A 22025-nucleotide genomic window follows, 5' to 3' on the forward strand; every position below is an offset into this window, starting at 1 on the left:
ACTGAAGAATATATTTTCCATACAGGCCGCAGTGCCGAGGTTATCATCCCCCACACTCAAGCTGTTGCCGCTGTTGCCGTTAGCAATATCTAGGGGGTATCATTAGCCCCTTTACTTTTAAGAGCAATAGGGACGTGATTGTATGCGGATTCCTATGCGTAAATTAGAAAGAGATTTCATAAATCATTGAACATCCAAACAGAACCTGAAAAGGGGATGACTAACATGGTCATATCATTAGGGGTCTTAACTCCGGCGGGGAGCTCACCTCATAGACCCACTGTAGGTGTACCTAACATATCTACACTTCTATACACTTATTCGTCAAATCTTATGTATATATCGATAAATGGGTTATCTTAGGGGTCACATGGTGGTCATTAGGTACATTTCCGGCCAAGTCCGATAAGTTTTTCGTCCATGCGATGCGGAGCTTCGCGGATAGATTGGAGACCCGATTCCTGAATTCTTGTGCCGTTGGATCGCTCTGATAGTGTACTTGACTTGAATTTTAGATTGTCCGGGAATCTAGATTGACAAGACATCGTTTCCAGAATGGCGCAAACTTATCTCATGTGGGTTGCCGGTAAAGAAGAGGTTGGCGAAGAGGAACTGTAAGTTAACATTGCGCAGTAATTTTACCGTTATAGCGTATGTCTTGTTGATGAACACGATAGATTACCAGTAGAAGACCCCGCGACCGGAGAGACCTTTGCCTTGTGAGTCTGTCCATACATACTAACTAATAGGTATACACACCCTAATTCAGTTCTTTTATTTTTGACTAGTTGTCATGCGGCATCCGCGTCAGATGTTGAACGCACTATTGCCCGCGCCGAGGCGGCTTTTCAGTCAGGCGTTTGGTCTAGATCCTCGCGCCACTACCGCGCTGACATCTTAGACAAATCCGCGGCGCTCCTCACAGCGTCGCTGCCGAGCCTCATCGCGCTAGAGGTGCGACAGACCGGCCGCGCGATTCGCGAGATGAACGCTCAGGTTCCTTCGTTAGTGCGCTGGTTTAAGTACTATGCCTCGCTTCTGCGTGTAGAGGAACAGCCTGTCTTGCCAACAGCGGGGAAGCTGCATAATTTCCTCCAACGCGTGCCGCTTGGTGTTGTGGTTCAGATCACACCTTTTAACCATCCGTTGCTTATTGCCGTAAAGAAGATCGCACCCGCACTTGCCGCTGGAAATAGCATCATCCTAAAACCGAGCGAGTTAACGCCGTTATCGGCACTACTGCTTGGCCGGATCTTAAAAGAGGCGGGCGTCCCCGACGGCGTTTTCAGCGTTTTGCCTGGATACGGTGCTACGACCGGAAAGGCACTCGTACAGCATCCCCTAGTAAAAAAAGTAGATGTTACAGGGGGAACAGTAGCAGGGAGGGCAATCGGCGGAATCGTAGGCGGAAATCTGGCAAGATATACGGCAGAACTTGGGGGCAAGGCGCCGTTGGTTGTATTCGATACGGCAGACGTTCAGGTTGCTGTTAATGGGATTGCGTTTGGCAGTTTTATTGCCAGCGGTCAAACTTGCATCGCGAGTACGAGGATTATTGTGAATAATAAGGTCTTGTCGCAGCTGCTAGAGAAGCTGAAGGTGAAGACGGATTCGATTCTGCAACGCATAGGTGCCCCTAGCAACCCAGATTCAACGATGGGCCCTTTGGTCTCGGCAAAACAACTCAGTCGCGTCGAGATGTTAGTTGACGACGCCGTGAACAGCGGCAAGGCGAAAGCAATAGCAGGAGGACGCAGGATGCATGGTTTAAGTTCCCTAGATGGGACTGACTTCTCGAAGGGTTACTTCTACGAGCCCACGATTCTTGTTTCGGGCGAGGGCGATAGCATCCTCGGGACACGTATTTGGCGCGAGGAGGCCTTTGGTCCTGTAATCGTGGTCGTGGGCTTTGACACGGAAAATCAGGCTGTTAAGCTGGCTAACGACAGCGAGTTCGGCCTCGGAGCCGGAATCTGGACCCAAGACCTAGCGCAGGCTTTCCGAGTTTCAGAACAACTCGACGCTGGCATCACCTGGGTGAACACACATCATCGAAACGCTCCAAGTAGTCCGTGGGGTGGGACTAAGCTATCGAGTGGTGTTGGAAGCGAAAACGGTATAGAGGCTTATAATGCATACACGGCGATAAAGAGTACGATCATCAATTACGCTTCAACTGAGGAGTCACTCGGTACAGATGATTGGTTCAGCGACGGGGCAGGGCCTATAAGATATGGCTGAATCTCGCAATAGACTAGGTAGGTACATATCATGATATAAACGTCCTTCGCAAAGTTTCTTAACTACTCGTACTATTTATTACTGTTAAGTTTCATTATAGCAGGTAAGGGTAGAATGGATGCATCTAGCATGACTATGATAGTAGAATCGTTATTCTATTATATAGTACGATCTTCTGGCTTGAGATGGATTGTAATAACAGCAAAGCTTACCTTAGATGCTAGGGTGTTAAAAGAAACTTTCCCACTCCATACCAGAAAATCCCATGGACCAAAATTCGTTGACTTCACCAAGCCCCTCATCCCCTAGGTCGGGAACGGTGTCCCAAGTAGTGGTCTCTGTACCGGCCGTCACCCCGAGAATAGACTTAGCCTCGGCTAGGATTTCCCTCCCTTTAGCATCCATGGCTGGTTCAGGCGGGGTGCCGTCCATTGCTGCTTCGATCCCAGCAAGTAACACAGTTATATAGACTATATCTTTAACATTATGATGGCCAGCTTGGATACGTTGTTTCGTCCATTTGGCTCCTTCTCTAAGCCATGTTAGCAGCTCAATGTTGCGAAATTTGCTTCCATTTTGTTTCTGATTAAAGGAGACCACACCAGTCCACGGAGATGTGCTATGTGCTTCGTGTAGTGTTGCGGCCAACTCCACGGCAATGACCATGACGGCTTGCCAAGGCACAGACCTAAACGGAGCCGAGCCGCAGATAAGCAGACGCTCATAGTCGCAGCAGCAGCTCTCGAAAGGAAGTATGCTATGCATCGCTATTAGAACAGGGTTATGACGCGAGGACGAGAGCGGCAAGAACGAGGATGTTAATCTTAAAGCGGTGTCAATACAGATGGTTCGCGAGAAGTGGAACTGTGCTGGGTCTTTTAAAGCCCGGGGAAGATAATGCAAATGAAGAGAGAATATGTAACGGCTAAATATCAGCTCGAAGTATCGCTTTTGGAACGTTGTAGGTTGCGGATTCAAAGCATGCAGGTATTTCATCAAAGATCGATATTCAGCCATCAAATCCGAGCCAAGTCTTAGCGTCTCACGGTAGGAACTGTCAACCTTTATACCGTTCGAATATTTGGCAACCGAGAGTCGCATAGCAAAGGTCCGGCCTAAGGCTATTTGAAGCGAGGTATCGGTAAGTTCAGCCATATCATGGGAGGTGGGTTTGCCGTCTTCGCCGAGATCTCCTAGCTCGGCATCGTTTAGATTTAGGGGTAAAGAACAGTCATAGTCATCAGACGAGAACATCGGAGGTCCCGCAGCATCTATGCTAGATTCTAAAACCAGCTCGATAATTGTTGTCCATAAGCGCCGTCGCATCTCAGTTTCAAAAACAGGCATTGTTGGCAATCTCGTTGGATCGCGATGTAAACCGACACACATTGCAGCCCGAACCAAGGCGCCGGAAACGGCCCAGACATGGTTTTCTCGGAGATAATGGGCTGTCTGCCGAGCCAGATGCAAGAGGCACATTATCTGAATGTCAAACACCGTCATTCGAAGTTTTCCTGGAGATTCGAGCCAGTTTTCGGCTTCGCGTATCCATTGATGCGCGTGAGGCCGAAGTGAGAAGACGTCGTCGTAGAAGCAAGCGCCGACAGCAAAACAAAGCTGTAATAGAACCACCTGCGCCGGGCTCGCTAGGCCGGGACTTTCCCATAAGGTATTATAAACACGCTTAGTAGTAGGGATGTGAATGATTCGATATATCGTCTCGAAAGTGCGCAGGTACGCACCGAACAGAGCGTCCGCTACTCCTTTGGTTGGCAAATACGTTCCATAACGGCCCGGCGTCCACGAGAGGAGTCGTTTAGTTTTGATCGACCTCGCTAGCAGTTTGCAAGTCATCATTTCTTGCCATATCTTCCCTTGCTTTTTCATCTGTTCGTCAAGCCAATCTAAAGCATGCGGCGACTACTAGCGGGGTTAATATACTGATTTTAAACCTATCTTGGATTTACTATCATCTTACCAATGTCAACGAGAACATCCAATGAGTGGGAGAGATGTAGCGTTTTTTGATCATCATGCCTCTTATCGGGTAACTGTCCAAACACGTGGGGAGGTTGGAATGAGAGTGAAGGTCACCAGTACTCGACCGTCCGCTATCACGCAGAGGACTACCGCTTATCGGTAGATAGGATGCGGCATCGAGATCAAGCCTACTTTCGGGAGGGATGGAGACCAAAACCGATCCTAGTGCGCCTGAATGCCACACATCACAACGAGTTGATTCGTTTTCTTTCGAGCCGCCTTGCTCCTCGTCTTTGCCGTTCGCCAAGTTTGGAGGGGACTTTCTAGCGGTTTCGTCATCTCTTGAACTAACCGACGCAGAGATGATGGCGGTAGAACCGTCCTTGGGTTTTGGATAAGAGCATATTTTACTCCTCGAACGCATGCAATTACTGCAGGGATGTTGGTGGTCGCAACGGAGCTTTTTTTTCCGACAAGGTAAACAAGCGAGCGCTCTCCCGGGACGCGGATTTACTCGGGGAGGCTCATAATCCATACTTGGGATATACTAGAAACGCTATTCATAAGTCAGACTTGGTAGACAAGTAACCTAGAGTGATGTTGACACGAGTCAAAGGCGAACCAGCCCTTCGCCCGTCCATATTTCGCTTAGATCCACACCAAAAATCCGAGACGGACTCCGATCCCGATCCCGTGTTTCGTTCTGGAAAGCTTACGTACCTATTATCTTCGACCTTGAGCATTCTACCAGTATCCCCCAAATACGGTTCGGATATAGTATCAATAAATTGTTAAGCAATACGCTAACCTTACGTAGAATTGAGGGCGATGAAAACGTATTTGGATAACCCTACCACGGGGATTGCTTTCGAATGCTTTCTATGTGGGTAGTATCGTACAAATGCCATGCTGGCCGTGCTGGCCGTGCGTGCTATCCATTAGTTTTGAAGTTTCTAGCTCTCATAATCCGGGACTAAGCCGGTCATATTAGGAGAGTATACTGGCTCCTCGACATGCCTGTTATAGTAACCTAATTAACGACATCAAAATAATGGGAAATAATCGAGAACTCGCGGGATTGTACGGCTTGTATGTGTTGTCGCAGAGTGTTATATGACATTTGGAAGCATGCGGAGGAACTACAGTCCGACGACACGGGGATCGGCAGCCGTATAAACTAACCCGGCCCCTGAATCATGAAGAAAGTAGCCGCGCTTCAACGGTATAATACATCTTCTAGGTGGAATATAAAATGCCAGAAGTAGTACTGAAACATCACACACCGGCATCATCTTGGAATAGACATCGCGGATCAGTCTATAAATTATACTCCTCACCATCTATCATCTACTCTAGAACCAAGTGTCACCTATCCTTAGACTATGGCGACTAAATCTACAGTCCCAATCCCCGAGCCGCCGCAACTCCCGCTCTTGGGGTATGTTACCGGCATTGACCCGGAAAATGCTCTCATATCTTTTGCTAGAATTTCGGAGAACTATGGCGAGATCTTCCGCGCACGCGTGCCAGGAGCTAGCCTGGTATTCGTAAGCACGCATACCTTGGTTGACGAGGTTTGCGATGAAAAGAGGTTTCAGAAGAAGCCCAATGATGTTTTAACACAACTCAGGGCAGGTCTCCGCGACGGATTGTTTACGGCAACAAACGATGAGCCGAACTGGGGCATCGCCCATCGTGTCTTGATGCCAGCTTTTGGACCGAAGGGTATTCGGGACATGTTCGACGAGATGAAAGACATAGGTTCGCAGCTTGCTTTGAAATGGGCCAGACACGGGCCATACGCAAAAATTAACGCACCCGAAGACTTCACACGTCTTACTCTCGACACGATCGCTCTTTGCTCTATGGGATTTCGATTCAACAGCTTCTACTCCGAGGATTTACACCCATTCGTAAAAGCCATGGTGGAATTCCTTCTTGAGAGCGGACGGAGGGCACAGCGACTACCATTTCCTTCATTCCTTTATCGGACACGAGACAAAATATACGAATCCCACATTGCCGTCCTCGCCGAGACAGCTCAAGCCGTCTTAGATGAGCGACTTGCGGATCCCGAGAATGAGAGAAAAGACCTCCTCTCAGCTATGCTTAAAGGACGAGATTCGCTTAGCGGACAGAAGATGAGTGATGCTTCCATTATCGATAACTTGATCACATTTCTGGTTGCTGGGCACGAAACTACTTCTGGGATGTTGTCTTATGCCATGGTAGGTTAATCCTAGCCCTGAATTTGTTGCTATTGATCATCTTTTCTCGCATCGGGCGAGTATGCTGCATACTTGTCATAAGGTATAGGCTGCGTACCTGAGGTTGAACTAAATGATTAGTATTCTACCGATTCAAGCATCTGCTATACTTGCTCGAGCTTCTTGCTAATATTCCATGCCACATGTCACAGTATAGATTATTGAAGAACCCAGACGCTTACCGCAAGGTGCAACAAGAAGTTGATCAAGTTATCGGCAAAGGTCCTGTGACAGTACAGCACATGCAAAAACTTCCATATATCACAGCAGTATGCTACACTCCCCATGAAATGTTGAAAACGTGTGGCTTATAGAAATAGGTTCTCCGTGAAGCACTACGGTTAGATTCGCCAATCCCGATATTTGGAATAAGCCCCGTGGAGGATACATTGCTTGCTGGAAAATACCAAGTCCGCAAAGGAGAATTTATTCAATGTCTTCTCAGTAAAGCACATCTTGATCCAACAGTGTTTGAGGATCCTATGGCCTTTAAACCAGAAAGGATGCTTGACGAGAACTTCAGTAAACTACCAAAGAACGCGTGGAAACCATTTGGCAATGGTGCTAGAGCCGTAAGAAACCCACCAAGTTCTACCCCCTTGTCTTCTCACCGTGATAAGGCCTGGTGATAGCTGGCACTAACGAAAAAAAAAACGATATAGTGTATTGGTCGACCATTCGCGATGCAGGAGGCCGTCCTTACTATGGCTATTCTCTTCCAGAATTTCAACTTCGTCTTAGCAGATGCAGACTATGAGCTACGAAATAAACAGACCCTGACTATTAAACCCGATAATTTCTTCATACGAGCCATATTACGCGACAGCTTAGATCCCGTCAAGCTTGAGCATCGACTTTCTGGAATCGAATCAGTGTTGGACAAGCCGAAGACACGTGCAAATGGCCTAGACCATAAGCATATGGGTCATGATCAGCAGCCCATTGCTATCATGTACGGCTCCAACAGCGGCACTTGCGAGTCAATGGCTCAGCGGTTAGCTTTTGATGCTGCATCCCACGGGTATAGAGTATCTACTATGGACTGTATGGATGCTGCAGTGGAAAAACTCCCGGAGAATCAGCCCATTATCTTTATAACAGCAAGTTACGAAGGACAACCTCCAGATAACGCGGCCCATTTCGTTTCTTGGATTAACAGCATCGAAGATAAGTCAGCTCTCCACGGGTCGTCATACGCAGTCTTTGGATGTGGCCATCACGATTGGTCTCAGACATTCCATCGAATTCCTATACTCGTAAATACAAGGCTGGAAGACCTCGGCGCAACTAAGATTGCGGAATTGGGCCTTGCGGATGCTGCCCGGGAAGATCCATTTGTTGCTTTTGAGACATGGGAAGATAATGTAAGCGCTCTGTCATAAACCATCAACCAAAAACCTATCGAGGGCAGACAATGCCTATTTATAACTATGTGGTTTCTTTACGCTGACTTGCGCAGGTGCTCTGGCCAGCCCTAAATACGTTGAGAGTTGGTAAGGGATCGGACGGGCGGCCGGGAATGCACCATGCATCGTTGACGGTGGACGTATCGAATACGCGCCCATCTATACTTAAACAAAGTGTAGAAGAGGGGCGTGTGCTCGCAACCAAACTACTAACTGCAGACGGCGAACCTGCGAAGAAACATGTGGAAATTCAGCTCCCGGCCGGCGTTTCTTATATGCCTGGGGACTACCTGTCCGTCTTGCCTATTAACCCCAAGGAAACGGTCCAAAGGGCCATGCGCAGATTTGGATTACCGGTAACGTGGCTATTTTCTTTTGGTTATATTCCTGACTACGTCTTGCTTCTGATAAGGTTTTCAGAATCTCATCCCTTGGGTATTTACTAATCGCGTTGACCTTTTTATAGTGGGATACAAGCATCAAAATTTCAGGTACCGGTATTATAAGGCTGCCTACTAACGAAATGGTACCTGCTAGTAGCATATTGGGCGACTTCGTAGAGCTCGCCCAGCCGGCTACCAAACGAAACATCCTCACGTTGGCCGATGCAACCGACAGCGAGGACGATCGTAGAGTGCTGAAGAACCTAACCACCGAAAACTACGAGGTAGAAGTACTTGCAAAGCGAGCATCGGTATTAGACTTATTAGAAATGTTTCCCTCTATCAACTTAAGTCTAGGGTCTTTTCTGGCGATGCTACCGCCCATGCGTCTTCGCCAATAGTAGGTTCTCCCCACTTCGTCTTAAGCAAAGGATGTAAAGTAACAATAAAGCTCAGTTCTATCTCGTCGTCGCCGCTAGAGGATCCTCTGAAGGTCTCTATTACTTTCTCCTTGGTTTCGGGACGCGCCAAATCTGGCCGAGGAAATTACATAGGCGTCACGAGCTCCTATCTGGGAGGTCTTGAAACCAACGATAGACTTCGCGTGTCTGTGCGACCGTCTCATATGGCCTTTCACTTGCCAGATACTCCGGAGAAGACGCCACTGATTCTTGTCGCAGCGGGGAGCGGCATAGCGCCTTTCCGTGGCTTTATTCAACATCGTGCTGCGATGATCAGATCAGGCCGTAAACTAGCTCCAGCTGTGCTATATCACGGCTGTCGGGAACCGCGTAAAGATGATGTGTATTCCGCAGAATTTACCGAGTGGGAAAAGGCTGGAGCTGTTATAATTAAACGAGCATTTAGTAGAAAACCGGAGGAGTCAGGCGGATCCAAGTACGTACAAGACATCGTATGGGCAGATCGACTCGGTTTTCTCCGATTGTGGCAAGAGGGCGCACAGATCTACATCTGTGGCTCACGGAAGGTCAGCCAGGGGGTTGAAAAGGTCATCAAAAATATACGCCAGGAAGAATCGAAGCTAAAGGGGGAGTACCTGAGCGACGAAGACGCGAAAATATGGTGGGACGAGTTGAGAAATGTCCGATACGCCACCGACGTGTTTGACTAGATGGTATACCATTCGCATGAATTCGTCAAAAGCATTGATACGCTCAGCTCGATGAAAGATACCTACTATTAGATTGAAACTAGGTATATATGTATAATCCAAGATATCATACCAAAGAAGATTACCAGTTTTCGGGTGAAGGCCCTGAAACAGTAATGGGTCGAGTGCCCGAACCGAGGCGGCTTGCTCTGGACTGAAATGGCCTTTAAGACTCACTGGCAAAGGGTTCAGAGCGTAGTCGTGAGGAAGAAGATACCTGCAAACATTGCTATTGCTTCCGCTGGCCTCTACTAGAATCGTCTCTTCTGTAAATGTGTCATCTTCGAAATGTGTTCTAACCCCTCCCTCGATCTTTTCCGTCGATGTTAGCTTCTTCCCTTGTTGATTTCGTCTGTGAGGATACAACGTAGTTTCTGTTGGTTTAATATGAGCCGATTTTTTGATGGAGGGCTCCTGTAATGAATCTCGCTTCATAATACATCCTGTCAATATGCTATTTCGGCATTCAGGAATAGAAATTACCTCCATCGCTCTTCAATGATCTATCAACTACTCCTCGTCACCTATTAGCAGTGAAAGACAACGCAGGACGATCATACATATGTCAAAAATCTTACCGGAGCCTCAGTCCAATAGTTCTATTAAAGCGTTCAAATACCAATTCATCTTACTCGCTAACAGCAGTACAACCAAGTAGCACGGATTCGAGAACCCCGCACATGTGAGGCCATAGCTCATATCCCCTCACTCAAGACAGACTATGAACATGCGTCGAACCAGTCACATTTTTCTTCAAGGTGAAGAAGACGGGGAGATTAAAGGGCAATCGTGTTTCTAACCATTAAGCTCAAACAGCAAACCCGTTACCTGGGACAGAATGGCAGGGGTTATCGTTCGGCGATCGCGAAACGACTCTTCCAATTCCTACCAACTAATATAGTGTCTTTTACAGGCATTTGGCTCCTCGACTTGCTTATTTAGAAAATGGCCGTCTCGCGTTGATTGGATGGATTACGCTGCTTCGCTATAGCGTACGTACCTAAGGTATAAGACAAAACGCTGTTCTAAAGTGAAAACCTAACATTTATATATTAGGTACCTAGTAAGGCGTTTCTGTCTATTCTGTATAATACTTGAGATTAGTAAAAGGCTGTTGAAAGCTGTTAAATTCTGATATTCAAGACGTTTCGACTTTCTTGGGTTCGACGATGGTATCCGTTGCTGGTACGCATGCACATGCGAGTTTGATGCATGCCATATTATCTAGTTTTGTTGCCTCTTTATATTTTGCGTCCGCGTCACCAGTGTTAGCGGCCGCCGTCATAGGCTACCGAGACACGGCTGTCTCTGCAAACGAATGGGACCCCGTACTTCAGGAAACTGAAGGCGCACAATGCGCCGACCTTGCAGTAATTTTCGCTCGCGGCACCTTTGATAAAGGGTAAGGCAATTAAGTATTCGCTTGGGTCTGAGATGTGCTAATAAACTCAACTTGTAGAAACCTGGGGCCCTGGGTTGGTGGTCCGTTCCGTGATGCCTTGGTTAGTGGATCGACGGGTATTAATCTGGCAATCCAAGGCGTCAGTACTGATAACTACCCGGCCGATTTGGCTGGTTACGTCGAAGAAGGAGGGTCAAGCGGTTGCGCTACGAGTATTGGAGAGAGTGTGCAGAAATACGTCTCGTATTGCCCGGATTCTAAGGTCGCTATTTGGGGATGGAGGTAAGTCAAACTTATCAAATCTTTCTTCTTTCGAAACTTGCTATCGTTGCGAGTCCGAGACTAATGCGTTTGATAATAGCCAAGGCGCGCAGTGCGCACACAAAGCGTTGGGTGAACTAGACAGTGCGGTTGCAAATGTTATCGCGTTGGGGGTATTCGGCGACCCGATCAGCGTTTGGCAGGACAGCGTAGATTACCCTGCGATACCAGAAGACATCACGCTCCTGTCGTATTGCGAGAAGACAACTCCGGATCCTCTTTGTACCGACCCGATGGAAGACTTCCCACAGAATCCCAAGGCGTTCATCGACAGACTCAAGACTATCTGGGAAGAGGTAGATACGACGCATATGAACGATGCCCAGAAAGCAGCTGTTGGGGAGCTTCTAGTTGAGCTCCCTAAACAAGCCATAAAAGAACTCGGCCAGCTCGCGACGGATATCTCCCAAGGTCACCTACGACGCTGGATGCTGAGTCCGCAACACTTTTGGTACGGCATTGACGGGAAGGTTAAGACGGCCGTAGACGACCTTCTTCGTGTATATAATAGTCAAAAGTAGCTGAGGACTTGAGGAATACATGTAGTTATTAGAAATCATAATGTTGTGAACTTTCATCGTTTAGTTAGTACATGTACCTACCTAAACTTAGGTACATGTAGGCCCTAAACTCATCAAACTTGGCCTGCGCAAGTAGGAGGTAGTTATCGATAACGCTGCTGATAACTCGTTGGCTATTGGCCTGGTTTTAAGTAAGCGTCGGTTTCTCTCCACATCATCATCTACTTCGATCAGCTTACAACATCGTACAGGTTACTTAGCCCACATCTACGATAAACTTGCACAATTCAGTTTCGTGACGAGACGTCAGAAGATATTATCGTCTAGGCTCTCGTGATGAAAGCTGTGATCGCCATCCCTGCGACGCTCGCCCTCGTCTACCGGGCTTATTCGCACAAGTCGCTTACGCCGCTCGGCATCTTGACTGCTGCGCTGACCGCTGCCGCCCATGCTGTTCACCCTTGGAATTTACCTTTCGTGCTTCTCTGCGTCTTTTTTCTGGCCGGGACTCGTGTCACCAAGATAAAGGCAAATGTCAAATCAGGCCTTACGTTGCACTCGCAGGGAAGCGCTGGCGGCGAGGGCCCAAGGACACACGTCCAAGTGCTCGCAAACTCTCTAATGGCTTCTATTCTGACCCTTATGCACGCCTACCAGCTCCGCGCGCGGCGAGATACGGTAGTTACCCATAGGGAGATTCCGGAGGGCTCATTCTGCTATAGATGGGGCGGAGATATATTAGTTCTCGGCATAATCGCCAATTATGCCGCCGTTTGCGCTGATACTTTCTCCTCCGAGCTAGGCATCTTATCGCGCAGCTCCCCAAGATTGATTACGTCTTTCTCGCTGCGAAAGGTTCCTCCAGGCACAAATGGAGGTGTCACGTTATGGGGATTAGTCGCCGGCCTCTTAGGATCCATGATCATCGTCGCTACTGCTCTAATGTTTCTTCCCTTTTGCGGCGAGGATACAAAGGGTAAGGTTGGCGGCGGTGAGAGCTGGACTACTGGCCAGAAAGCTACGCTGGCTTGGGCATTAAGTCTATGGGGTGCGTTGGGCAGTCTGTTGGACAGCTTTCTTGGAGGTTGGTTCCAGAGAAGCGTCCGAGACGTGCGTTCGGGAAAAATTGTCGAGGGCGAAGGCGGACTTCGTGTGTTAACATCTCCATCGGATGCCGAACCCCATGCGCGCCAGAATACCGAAGAGAACGTTACTACTAATATTAAAGCACGCATCCTTCACGGAGAAGGAGGCGATGCTGTCGAGAGCCGATCGGATCCTTCCAAAGCCGGCATAGACGACTCTTCAAAGGATCCTTACGACCCAAAGGATAGACATCGGAGTTCTCATTTCGGCGACCGGAAGCCTACCCGAGTGGCTGAAAGTGGATTTGATTTGCTAGATAATAATGACGTCAACTTTCTAATGGCCTTTACAATGAGCATCGGTGCAATCGTGCTTGCTAGTTGGTATTGGCAAGTACCTCTGGGGGGTATCCTGAAGTCCTGAATGCACAGGAAGAGATAGTTTCTTGGTGGATTTACATTGGCTGATAGTTGAATATGTTCCAGACGAGATGTCTAATCAATTCGCATTCTGCATTCTGACATGAATATCACAGTGTTATGTATTTATCAATATCACTGTAAGGCCATAAAAGTCTCCAGCAACTTTGGATAGTTTGGTGTTCCCAATCCACTCGTTGGATCCCACCCTTCCACAGCTTTAAAACCTTCCATATCGCATATAGAGTTGTCGCCAGTTACAATGTCATCGAAGATTTCGGGATTGGCATAGAGAACTGGATTGACAAATCCCACAGTCGACTTACCGACTGCAAGCCTCTCCTCGTTGATACGGTTAAACATAGCACCAACCAACGGAGTAGCGGCCGAGGTGCCATCGGCAACATCAAGCTCGCCTAGCACGGCAACGGCAACATTTTTACCAAGGGCCGAGATATCGGGAAACCCACGGCCAGAGCTGTTGTACATACTTGAGCGACCTGGGTTGTGTTCTGCGAAGTAGTCGGAAACGACAGATTGTTGGTACGCTGGTGTTGGATAGTACCACGAGAATCCGCCAGAGGAGGCCCAATTAGTGTCTTTGGCTACGGTCTGGCTGCCATTTGACAGCAACATCGTGGCACCGACTGACGTGACGTACGGACAACTATTCCCTAGGTTAGCCTCTAAGTCTCTTCAGAGAAATTAAGAAGCCAAGGCTATGCATACTTTCCTGGATGAGAAGCATAAAATGAACCATAATTAGACGCCATACACTGGCGGGTTGCAAGAGGGCCACTGTTTCCGGCCGAACCCACGACGGTGACGCCTTGGAGGCCCAGTTTCATCCACCTAAGTACCACAGTTAGTTCCTTGTTTTCCCAAGTTATGTTTATCCAGGACAGCTTACTCATTGCATTGCCGCATTTGGTAGTTGGTACTATAAGTTGACTCTGCTCTCGAATACGATATCGAGATGACGTGTGTCGGTTTGTATGTACCGCACATACGTTCTCCCTTATACGTCCCAGGATCGAAAGGCTCTGGCCGGCCGGGAGCGGTAACATTTCGGTAATTGGGGTAGCTGGGGTCGTACTGAGAGTTATCACCTGTTTCGCCATAGGCCGAGTAGTTGCAATACGTCTGTTCATCACGGAATGCTCTTAGTAAGTCCCCTTTAAAGAAGATATACGTAAAAAGCGGCAAGGACTCACCCCATCTATAGCATCAAGGAAAGTGTTGAAAAGGCCAAAATACGCATTCGAAGAGTGGAGCGTGTAATAGTCATCGTCTGTCTGGTAAACTGTGGTGGTTTGGGGGTAAATGATTGGATACGCAACGTCTAGATCTAGGTCCGCTTCGTCGGGCTGACTAACATACGGATCGTCTTCGTTGTAATGCCAGACAGCTTGGTTAATGCTCAAATTCAGAGGCCGCGTACCCTGCGGTATATGAGGAGCATATGTTTTGAAGAATAGATCGAGATCCCCTTCCTGATACCAGGATCCTTTCTGGAAGAACCCCATGGAGTTATGGTGGTGTGCCTTATCAGCAGGTGGGATATCGTAAAGTTTCGCGATGCATTCTGGTGTTGCTATTTCGGAGCAATTAGGTTGTTGACGCCTCTCATGCCTATAACGGGACATTGATCTTGTCTTTCTCTCCTGAGGTCCAGGCTGCCTCCTTTCCCTACGCGGCCCCTTACTCTCGGCCATGACAACACCTGGATATATAAAGTCGATGTGCTCACTAAGCTGAGCTGGGACGTGATACCTGTTCAGTTTTGTATGAGCATAGCCGAACGTAAGTATGGTCTTATAAAAGCTTCTCACTTATCGCAACCAACCGAAACTCCCTCGGAATCACTCTCATATAGCCAATATTTCGTCTCGAGCAGCTTCTCGGCCTCCCTGACCGTCGCGTTGAAGACTAACCATCCACCACTCGAGGCCAGCCCAACGCGCTCATTATCAATTCCCGACGATATGATCCAGTCCCGAGTTGCTTCCACTGATTTCTGAGCCGGTTTGAACATGTTGGCAACATCTTCAGGTTCCCAATACTTTCCATATCCGGGGGACTTCGGATCTGATACATCCATGAGAAGCTCGTAACCTCGATCTAAGTTCTGCTGCTTCAGACCAATGCGCATCTCAAAAATGTCATCCGGAGGCGCTCGTTTCCGCTTATTCCAGGTATCTTCTTGATTAAAACTACGTCGCTCATGAACCACTGCCCGGTGAGTTGGCGCGGGGGATGCAAGCACAAGACTCGCGCCCAGTATCGCGACAATCATCCCTTTCAACGACATGGTAAAAGAATTCAAATCAAATCCTAGGCCTTGAAGACTTACATAGACTATAGAGTCGAAATGGACCGCTAGCTACTTTATATAGTTTTATTACCTAGTTATCTATATATCCTCTCAAGATTTATATGTATGCACAACCGTATTCATTGGGAATACGGGATCGTGCTCGTATTAGATGTCTTGGCGGGATGGCCAGACGGTTAACTGGTAGTTTGAGGTTATGCCTCCGGATCGCCAACAGGGGTCTGCGTGAAGGTATTAGTCCTAATGGAGCCCTCCTTGCTACGTAGAGATGTCTTGCATGAGTATCTGGATAATCACTACGCAGAAATGTGTATTATATTGAATTGACTAGGTTACCTCCTTTCAAAGATGATTGCAAGGATTCCTCATCTTAGGGACTAATAATCGGTATCATTGGTGGGTTATGTAATTCCACGATAATTAATGAATAATTGGATAATGCCATCATCACTATTCAAAGCGATAATATTTCCACATCTAATTGAGTTAGATAAGTTCTCTCTATATCCATTTTTAGATCTATCGTCTTAGTGGTACTTCTCAGACGCGCTGGGTGTGCTAGATTAGATGCGATCAGATTAGATTAGATTAGGTTGAATTGGATCTGGATAGAACATATTGAACATGTGTGACCTACATAGTAGAGCACTATGCTCAGAATGCCTACTGCGTGCCGATACATTATTTTCTTTAATAGGAGCCTTGAACTACACCAAGACGAATTATCTTTAACGAAGTATTATATGATGAACTCACTAACTATTTCAATGATCTTATTCTCATTTTTGGCGGTTAAATACCTACCTAACCTGGATACAAACCCCACCGGCTACTACGTCGATGGAGGTTCTAAAGGAGGCGCGGCTCATCATAACGGCAGTGGAATATCGTCAAGGATGCAGCATGCTTTATATTAGGCGGGATGCCCCCTGATGTTTTTGTTGCTCTCAATCAGAATCCGTTCTCATAATTTCGTTCCCTTCCAATATCAATCCGCCCCAACACCTCGCTTCTAGTCTCGCGTATAATGCTTTCTCCTCAGAAATTATTAGGCTTAAGTGCCTTCATAGCTGCTGCGAGAGCTGCCTTGCTTTCCGACTACTGCACACCTGCTTTTGCTGCAAGCGTATTGCCAATTCAGGACCTCGGACTAGGTGTCACTATCGACGTCTCATCGGTGTCAGCTATCCTTGCAACTAACAAATCAGTTAGCTCCGAATGGTTTGGGACTTCTGTGATCGACTACTGCAATATCACGTTCGCCTATTCTCACGATGGAATTGTGAACGACGTCGTCCACGTGTCGTATCTTGTCCCGCCACCAGACAAGTTCTTAAACCGATACGTCTCTACTGGAGGAGGCGGGCTTGCTATCAATTCGGGGTCACGGTTCAGTCCTGTCGGCGTCATTTCCGGTGCTGTGTCGGGCATTACGGATGGAGGTTTCGGCAACTTCGATACTCAGTACGATAAAGCATTCCTCTTGGCGAATAACACGGTCAATTGGCAAGCAACATATATGTTTGGATATCAGGCCCATCACGAGCTTGCTACACTCGGGAAACAGTTTACCAGGAACTTGTTCAGCATATCCGATAGCGAAAAGATCTATTCCTACTATCAAGGGTGTTCCGAAGGTGGCCGTGAGGGATGGAGCCAAATTCAACGCTTCGCGGATCAATTTGACGGACTCGTAACTGGTGCACCTGCTTTCCGATTCAGTCATCTGCAGACGAATCATTTGTCAGGCGGGGTCATAGAAAAGGCAATCGGTTACTTTCCGCCCCCTTGCGAGCTTGAGAAAATCGCCAGCTTAACAATCGCTGCTTGTGATAGCTTGGACGGTAAGGCAGATGGCGTGGTTGCGCGGTCCGACCTCTGCAAGCTAAGCTTTGACTACAATTCGACAATAGGTCAGCCATACTACTGTCCGGCATCTAATGGTGGATTCCCGGGAGCTTCCCCGTCCGTGCGCCGGCGTCAGTTTCCGGGTCCCAGCCCTACGCCTGAACAGAATGGTACCATCACCGCCGAGGGCGCAGCAGTGGCTTCCGCGTTTACGAACGGCCTGATAGACTCTAAGGGGAAACGCATCTACATAAACCCCCAACCTGGCTCTTCCCTCACGGACGCTACAACTCAATTCAATGAGGATACAGGTGAATGGGAGCCCAATCTCTCGGGTTTGGGACCGCAGTGGATAACACGCTATCTGTGGCTCCAACAGAAAGATTCGCTTGATAGTCTCGAGAATGTGACCGCCGATACTCTGCGGGACTGGATGGCATTCGGTATGCAAAAGTACCAGGACTCGCTTCAGACGACCTGGCCAGACCTAAATCCCTTCAAGGCCGCCGGGGGTAAAGTCATCCTTATCCACGGAGAGGCGGATTCTGCAATCCCAGCTGGATCTTCAATTCATTATTACGACTCTGTTCGGAATGCCATGTACGACGACCTAAGTTACGACGAGAGCATATCCGCAATGGATGACTTTTACCGCCTATATATCGTTCCTGGCGGATCTCATTGTGGAAGCAACCGAGATCAACCAGGCGGTGGCTGGCCCGCAGCTACACTCCAAGCAGTTATCGAATGGGCCGAGAACGGAGTCGCCCCTGATACACTCGACAACGCGGGGGATATTAATGTCTTGTGCAAATGGCCCCTCCGCCCGCTATGGTCTAGTAATGGAACTCATTTCGATTGCGTATATGACTCTGAATCGACGGAGTCCTGGACTTATACGTTTGATGCCTTCAAATACCCGATCCATTAGAAAATTAGTGCCTTGCACCGTTCTATAGCTAGAGTGCTGTACTTATCTGGGTACCTATATTGATAAAGACTACAAGCTCCGATGGTCATATTCATAGTATCCAATGTACTTGTAATTTAGTAAAAAATAACATTGTATACCAGCACCAGTAGCCATTAATCATATCCAAGGATGATACCCCGTAAGTTAGAGTGGCATAGCCTATCGAACTAAGTGAGGTATTATAGTTAGCTTTAGAAGTGAGGATCGGATTGATAAAGAAGGGAATGGTAGGAATAGCTATTTTTCACATTCGCGTTCCTATCTGGCTATCAGGGAATATTAAATCTGGATCTTGGAGTCGTTCAACGGAGTCGGTAAACGGTGATTGTAATAGAAGGTAAATGATATGACGCCGGTGAACTTTTCTGTATTATAAGGTATATCTTGAATTATCCTCTCCAATTACTCATGTTCACATCTCTATTCCTTTCTATAATACGTCTTGCCCCTTTGAATGAAAAAAGAGATGATTTAGATGCCTCTGGCCATTTGTTAACCTTCTAGGCCTATGTTAACCCCCTTCCCGCTGTAGTCTAGGCATGTACCGATTAACAGGTATTTACCCAAGCGATAATTTCTCTCAACCCAAAACCTCCAGGCTCGTGACAGACATGCGTTCGTGTCCATCTCGATTAATCACCCTGCTAGGATGGAACCAGTTGTAGGCAAGTGAGACGATAAGCATGGGAAGCGCATCTAAGCAGTACAAATAGGCCTCTTTGGATTGTAACTCCCCGTCGGACCCTAAGGCGTATTCTGCTACGCGATACACCGATCGGACCATGATCAGGGTACTGGATAGGTATAGAACCAGAATTAGCTTCCTCCACGGAGTAGGTAGTGCTAGAGCATTTCGAGTAGGGTTCTTCGCAATACGCTTGTGGAATACGAATGTAACGATCATGAAAAAGCCAAAAAAGAGGATTTGTATGCACAGGCCGCCAATGATGATGTCCTCGCCCCGGCGAACGTCATCCACAGATTTCGCTTGCGTTAGCATGCCGCCGCCTACATAAACGGATATAAGTATACGGATTAGTCTTGGGCAACTCGGTAGGATTGTTTACCTCCGCCTTGAGCAAAAAAGGATAAGACATCACCCAGAACGAAAACCTTCGTCAACCACCGTGGCTTGATGAGCGAATATTTCTCGGCTTCGAGAAGGACGACTAAACGTCCTAGAATCATGTAAATAGAGGCGGCGAAGAGGGTGGGTCCAAGAAGAAGGAGTATCGATTGAATAATATATGGGTTTTTCGTGAAGTTGGGAAATTCCGGCGACGACATTGCTCTCCCAATGTAGCCGACGGTCTCAACTATACATAAATTGATTAACAAACGAAGCTCGTGTAAGTAAAGGCATAAATGAAGATACAAACGAGACTACTCACAGAGACATCCGACAACGAATGGAATAAAGTACCATATTCTCTTTTGGAAAAGTACTTTTGCGTGGAGAAGAGATGATATAGCGAATAAAAGAATGAATATAACAGCAGCAGCCATAGACGGCCTATACCGATAGAACACGAAGCTAGGCCTCTCGTCAGCCATGTTGTAGATTGTTGGTCTTGGTTTGTAAGGATGAGGGTATTCGAAACGAGCAACAGTTAGTTTAAAGGGAAAATACTGTCTTCAGCTGATGTATCCGATAAGTCGTGCTGCGAGAAAGCCTTTATATTTCTGGGAATCGAGATCTGCTTAGCCGCTGAAACGCGTAAGCTATAAGTTATATGGTTCCCCCATAAGGCGTGGTAGGTATCTCAATCAGCATATCTGAGGCTCTACGAGATATGGTTCGTACCCCTGCGCATCTATGCACTAATACCCGCACTCACACTTGGGCAGCTGAATGAATGGCGCCCCCCCTTTTACAACCTGTACGTCCGCTCGTAAAGAAAAACATGTTCGTATATTCGTACTCTGAAGAAATTAAGTAGGGATACTCGATATAGCCCTAATGCTTTGGTTCAGCGCTAATTGTAAATAGCTATTACCTCTTAGTATTAAATACGACTTTCATTACAGGTACATCCTAGATTGGGGATGTGCAGATAAACTTCGTGCGATTTTATGTCTATGAACACCAACAGTTACCCAACAGTTACCCAAAGAATGAGTCTAGCTTCTTCAAGTAATGGGCTAATAGATACACCAGATACTCATTATTGACGACCTCTTTTTATATAACCATTCATCATAGAGCTACCTACTTGCACCCGAGTAAGCGCATTGGAATGTATGACCTTGCCTCACGCTGATACTACCTATGTACAGGTCGCTACATGGAGGAAACATCAAGAAATATTGTGAAAGCTTGAAAGAAGTGGATGAGAGAATTTTGAGATTCACAGTGGTGCCATCACATTTCAAGCTCCGCCGCAAATCCTAGGTATTTCGAGAGCCGGCATGGAGACGTTAGGCAAGCTTCGTAGCATTCTGCCTTCGTCACGTCCCCACTTCGTACATGGGCGAGTTTCGTAATACAATGCGAGAGATACGAGCGTTTTGCGAACATGTCGTATCTTGAAGCAAACAACCTTTCACCGGGGGTTTTCATCCTAACGCCTTCAAGACCAACTACGGTTGACCAGACAGGCCACTGTGCCAAAATGAAAAAAATAATCGCACACTAAACTAAAGTTGGTAAGGGGTCACTTGCCACAATTTAGAAAATATTAAATGTATACTTCCAAGCCTTATTACGGTTTATTGTAATAGAGATATTGATTTAACCAGTATAATGTAAAGGATTGGCCAATCAAATTAAAGGATTTAATTGTCAATTCAATTGTCAATTCAATTTTCAACTACCACATCTATACATTCAAATAACTTTACGATTCCAGCAATTACAACATTATAATTGGTATTGTCTAATAGCCTCAATTGATGCGAAAATAATGATTTAGGTTGCATGCTTATACGACGTATTGTTGCTAAAATATTTGGAGTCTTTTGAAAACAGTCGTCTTAAAGGGTATCACGTGTACGTACAGGTCTCTGGGATGATAGGCAGTATGTGGGGCTGTCATATATCGTCAAGTACCTCCCCCACCATACAAATTTACTACTGTACACTTGTACTTTTGGAATAGTCTCAACTGCCCAAACTTTACAAGATGCGCGCCCTCCTATTGGCTAAATCTTACATTGCCCGTCCGGCAATATCCTTATCTTTATCCTTATCCCATATCTTTAATACAGCCTCATATTAAACTAATTGTATTCAATCAATTCAACAACATGCAAGGCCTGGATGTCCTTATTAGATGCAAGATTCTATTGCCTTTATCCAGTCGCATGCATCGGTTATAGACTGTACGGTCGCATGCAGTCATTCCGAGGCAAAAAGGCTGAAAACGAGGTCTTTTTGAATGATCTCTGATATGTGTATGTATGTATAAGGCTGGCTGGCTGGCTGGCCAATCAGGAGGCTGTATTGTATAAGGCTATTTGATTAATACCCTTTGAGACTATTTCAAAAGACTTTAGATATCTTAACAACAATACATCGTATAAGCATGCAACCTAGATACTTATTTTCGCTTTAATTGAGGCTATAAAATGATACTAATTATAATGTTGTAATTGCTGGAATTGTAAAGTTATTTGAATGTGTAGATATAATAGTTAAACCCTTCTTAAAGCATATTATATATAACGTTATAA

At 46.8% G+C, this 22025-nt stretch overlaps 8 protein-coding genes across 8 annotated transcripts; 5 read left to right on the forward strand and 3 right to left on the reverse strand.

Moving 5' to 3' along the window:
* Positions 1-266: 266 nt before the first annotated feature.
* Positions 267-2355, forward strand: F4817DRAFT_267121 (aldehyde dehydrogenase). The gene is made up of 3 exons (XM_049299378.1): positions 267-614; positions 678-719; positions 789-2355. Exons 1-3 carry the CDS (start codon positions 556-558, stop codon positions 2239-2241), a joined length of 1554 nt encoding a protein of 517 aa, XP_049154932.1. The 5' UTR covers positions 267-555; the 3' UTR covers positions 2242-2355.
* A 114-nt stretch (positions 2356-2469) lies between these two features.
* Positions 2470-4645, reverse strand: F4817DRAFT_320036 (uncharacterized protein; the record flags this gene model as incomplete). The annotated part of the gene is made up of 2 exons (XM_049301139.1): positions 2470-4161; positions 4220-4645. The coding sequence occupies 2 exons, from the start codon at positions 4643-4645 to the stop codon at positions 2470-2472; spliced, it is 2118 nt and encodes a 705-aa protein (XP_049154933.1).
* Positions 4646-5400: 755 nt separating this feature from the next.
* On the forward strand, positions 5401-10013 carry F4817DRAFT_267125 (bifunctional P-450:NADPH-P450 reductase). The gene is made up of 7 exons (XM_049299379.1): positions 5401-6449; positions 6641-6757; positions 6809-7060; positions 7151-7852; positions 7948-8250; positions 8361-8677; positions 8734-10013. The coding sequence occupies exons 1-7, from the start codon at positions 5604-5606 to the stop codon at positions 9407-9409; spliced, it is 3213 nt and encodes a 1070-aa protein (XP_049154934.1). The 5' UTR covers positions 5401-5603; the 3' UTR covers positions 9410-10013.
* A 604-nt stretch (positions 10014-10617) lies between these two features.
* Positions 10618-11692, forward strand: F4817DRAFT_361689 (carbohydrate esterase family 5 protein; the record flags this gene model as incomplete). The annotated part of the gene is made up of 3 exons (XM_049306440.1): positions 10618-10850; positions 10908-11132; positions 11212-11692. The coding sequence occupies 3 exons, from the start codon at positions 10618-10620 to the stop codon at positions 11690-11692; spliced, it is 939 nt and encodes a 312-aa protein (XP_049154935.1).
* A 106-nt stretch (positions 11693-11798) lies between these two features.
* On the forward strand, positions 11799-13868 carry F4817DRAFT_267493 (integral membrane protein DUF92-domain-containing protein). Its single transcript, XM_049299381.1, has one exon. The coding sequence runs from the start codon at positions 12029-12031 to the stop codon at positions 13199-13201; it is 1173 nt and encodes a 390-aa protein (XP_049154936.1). The 5' UTR covers positions 11799-12028; the 3' UTR covers positions 13202-13868.
* On the reverse strand, positions 13267-15734 carry F4817DRAFT_267143 (subtilisin-like protein). The gene is made up of 5 exons (XM_049299380.1): positions 15030-15734; positions 14412-14970; positions 14108-14340; positions 13927-14049; positions 13267-13864 (listed from the first exon to the last, which is right to left on the reverse strand). Exons 1-5 carry the CDS (start codon positions 15506-15508, stop codon positions 13333-13335), a joined length of 1926 nt encoding a protein of 641 aa, XP_049154937.1. The 5' UTR covers positions 15509-15734; the 3' UTR covers positions 13267-13332.
* Positions 15735-16164: 430 nt separating this feature from the next.
* On the forward strand, positions 16165-18456 carry F4817DRAFT_350758 (feruloyl esterase-like protein B precursor). Its single transcript, XM_049304972.1, has one exon. The coding sequence runs from the start codon at positions 16560-16562 to the stop codon at positions 18309-18311; it is 1752 nt and encodes a 583-aa protein (XP_049154938.1). The 5' UTR covers positions 16165-16559; the 3' UTR covers positions 18312-18456.
* Positions 18457-18794: 338 nt separating this feature from the next.
* Positions 18795-20176, reverse strand: F4817DRAFT_368707 (RTA1 like protein). Its single transcript, XM_049307269.1, has 3 exons — positions 19745-20176; positions 19421-19669; positions 18795-19361 (listed from the first exon to the last, which is right to left on the reverse strand). The coding sequence occupies exons 1-3, from the start codon at positions 19905-19907 to the stop codon at positions 18934-18936; spliced, it is 840 nt and encodes a 279-aa protein (XP_049154939.1). The 5' UTR covers positions 19908-20176; the 3' UTR covers positions 18795-18933.
* Between the last annotated feature and the right edge of the window lie 1849 nt (positions 20177-22025).

Source organism: Daldinia loculata (assembly GCF_022478755.1).
Source record: "Daldinia loculata strain CBS 113971 unplaced genomic scaffold F4817scaffold_71, whole genome shotgun sequence".
Classification (NCBI taxonomy): domain Eukaryota; kingdom Fungi; phylum Ascomycota; class Sordariomycetes; order Xylariales; family Hypoxylaceae; genus Daldinia; species Daldinia loculata.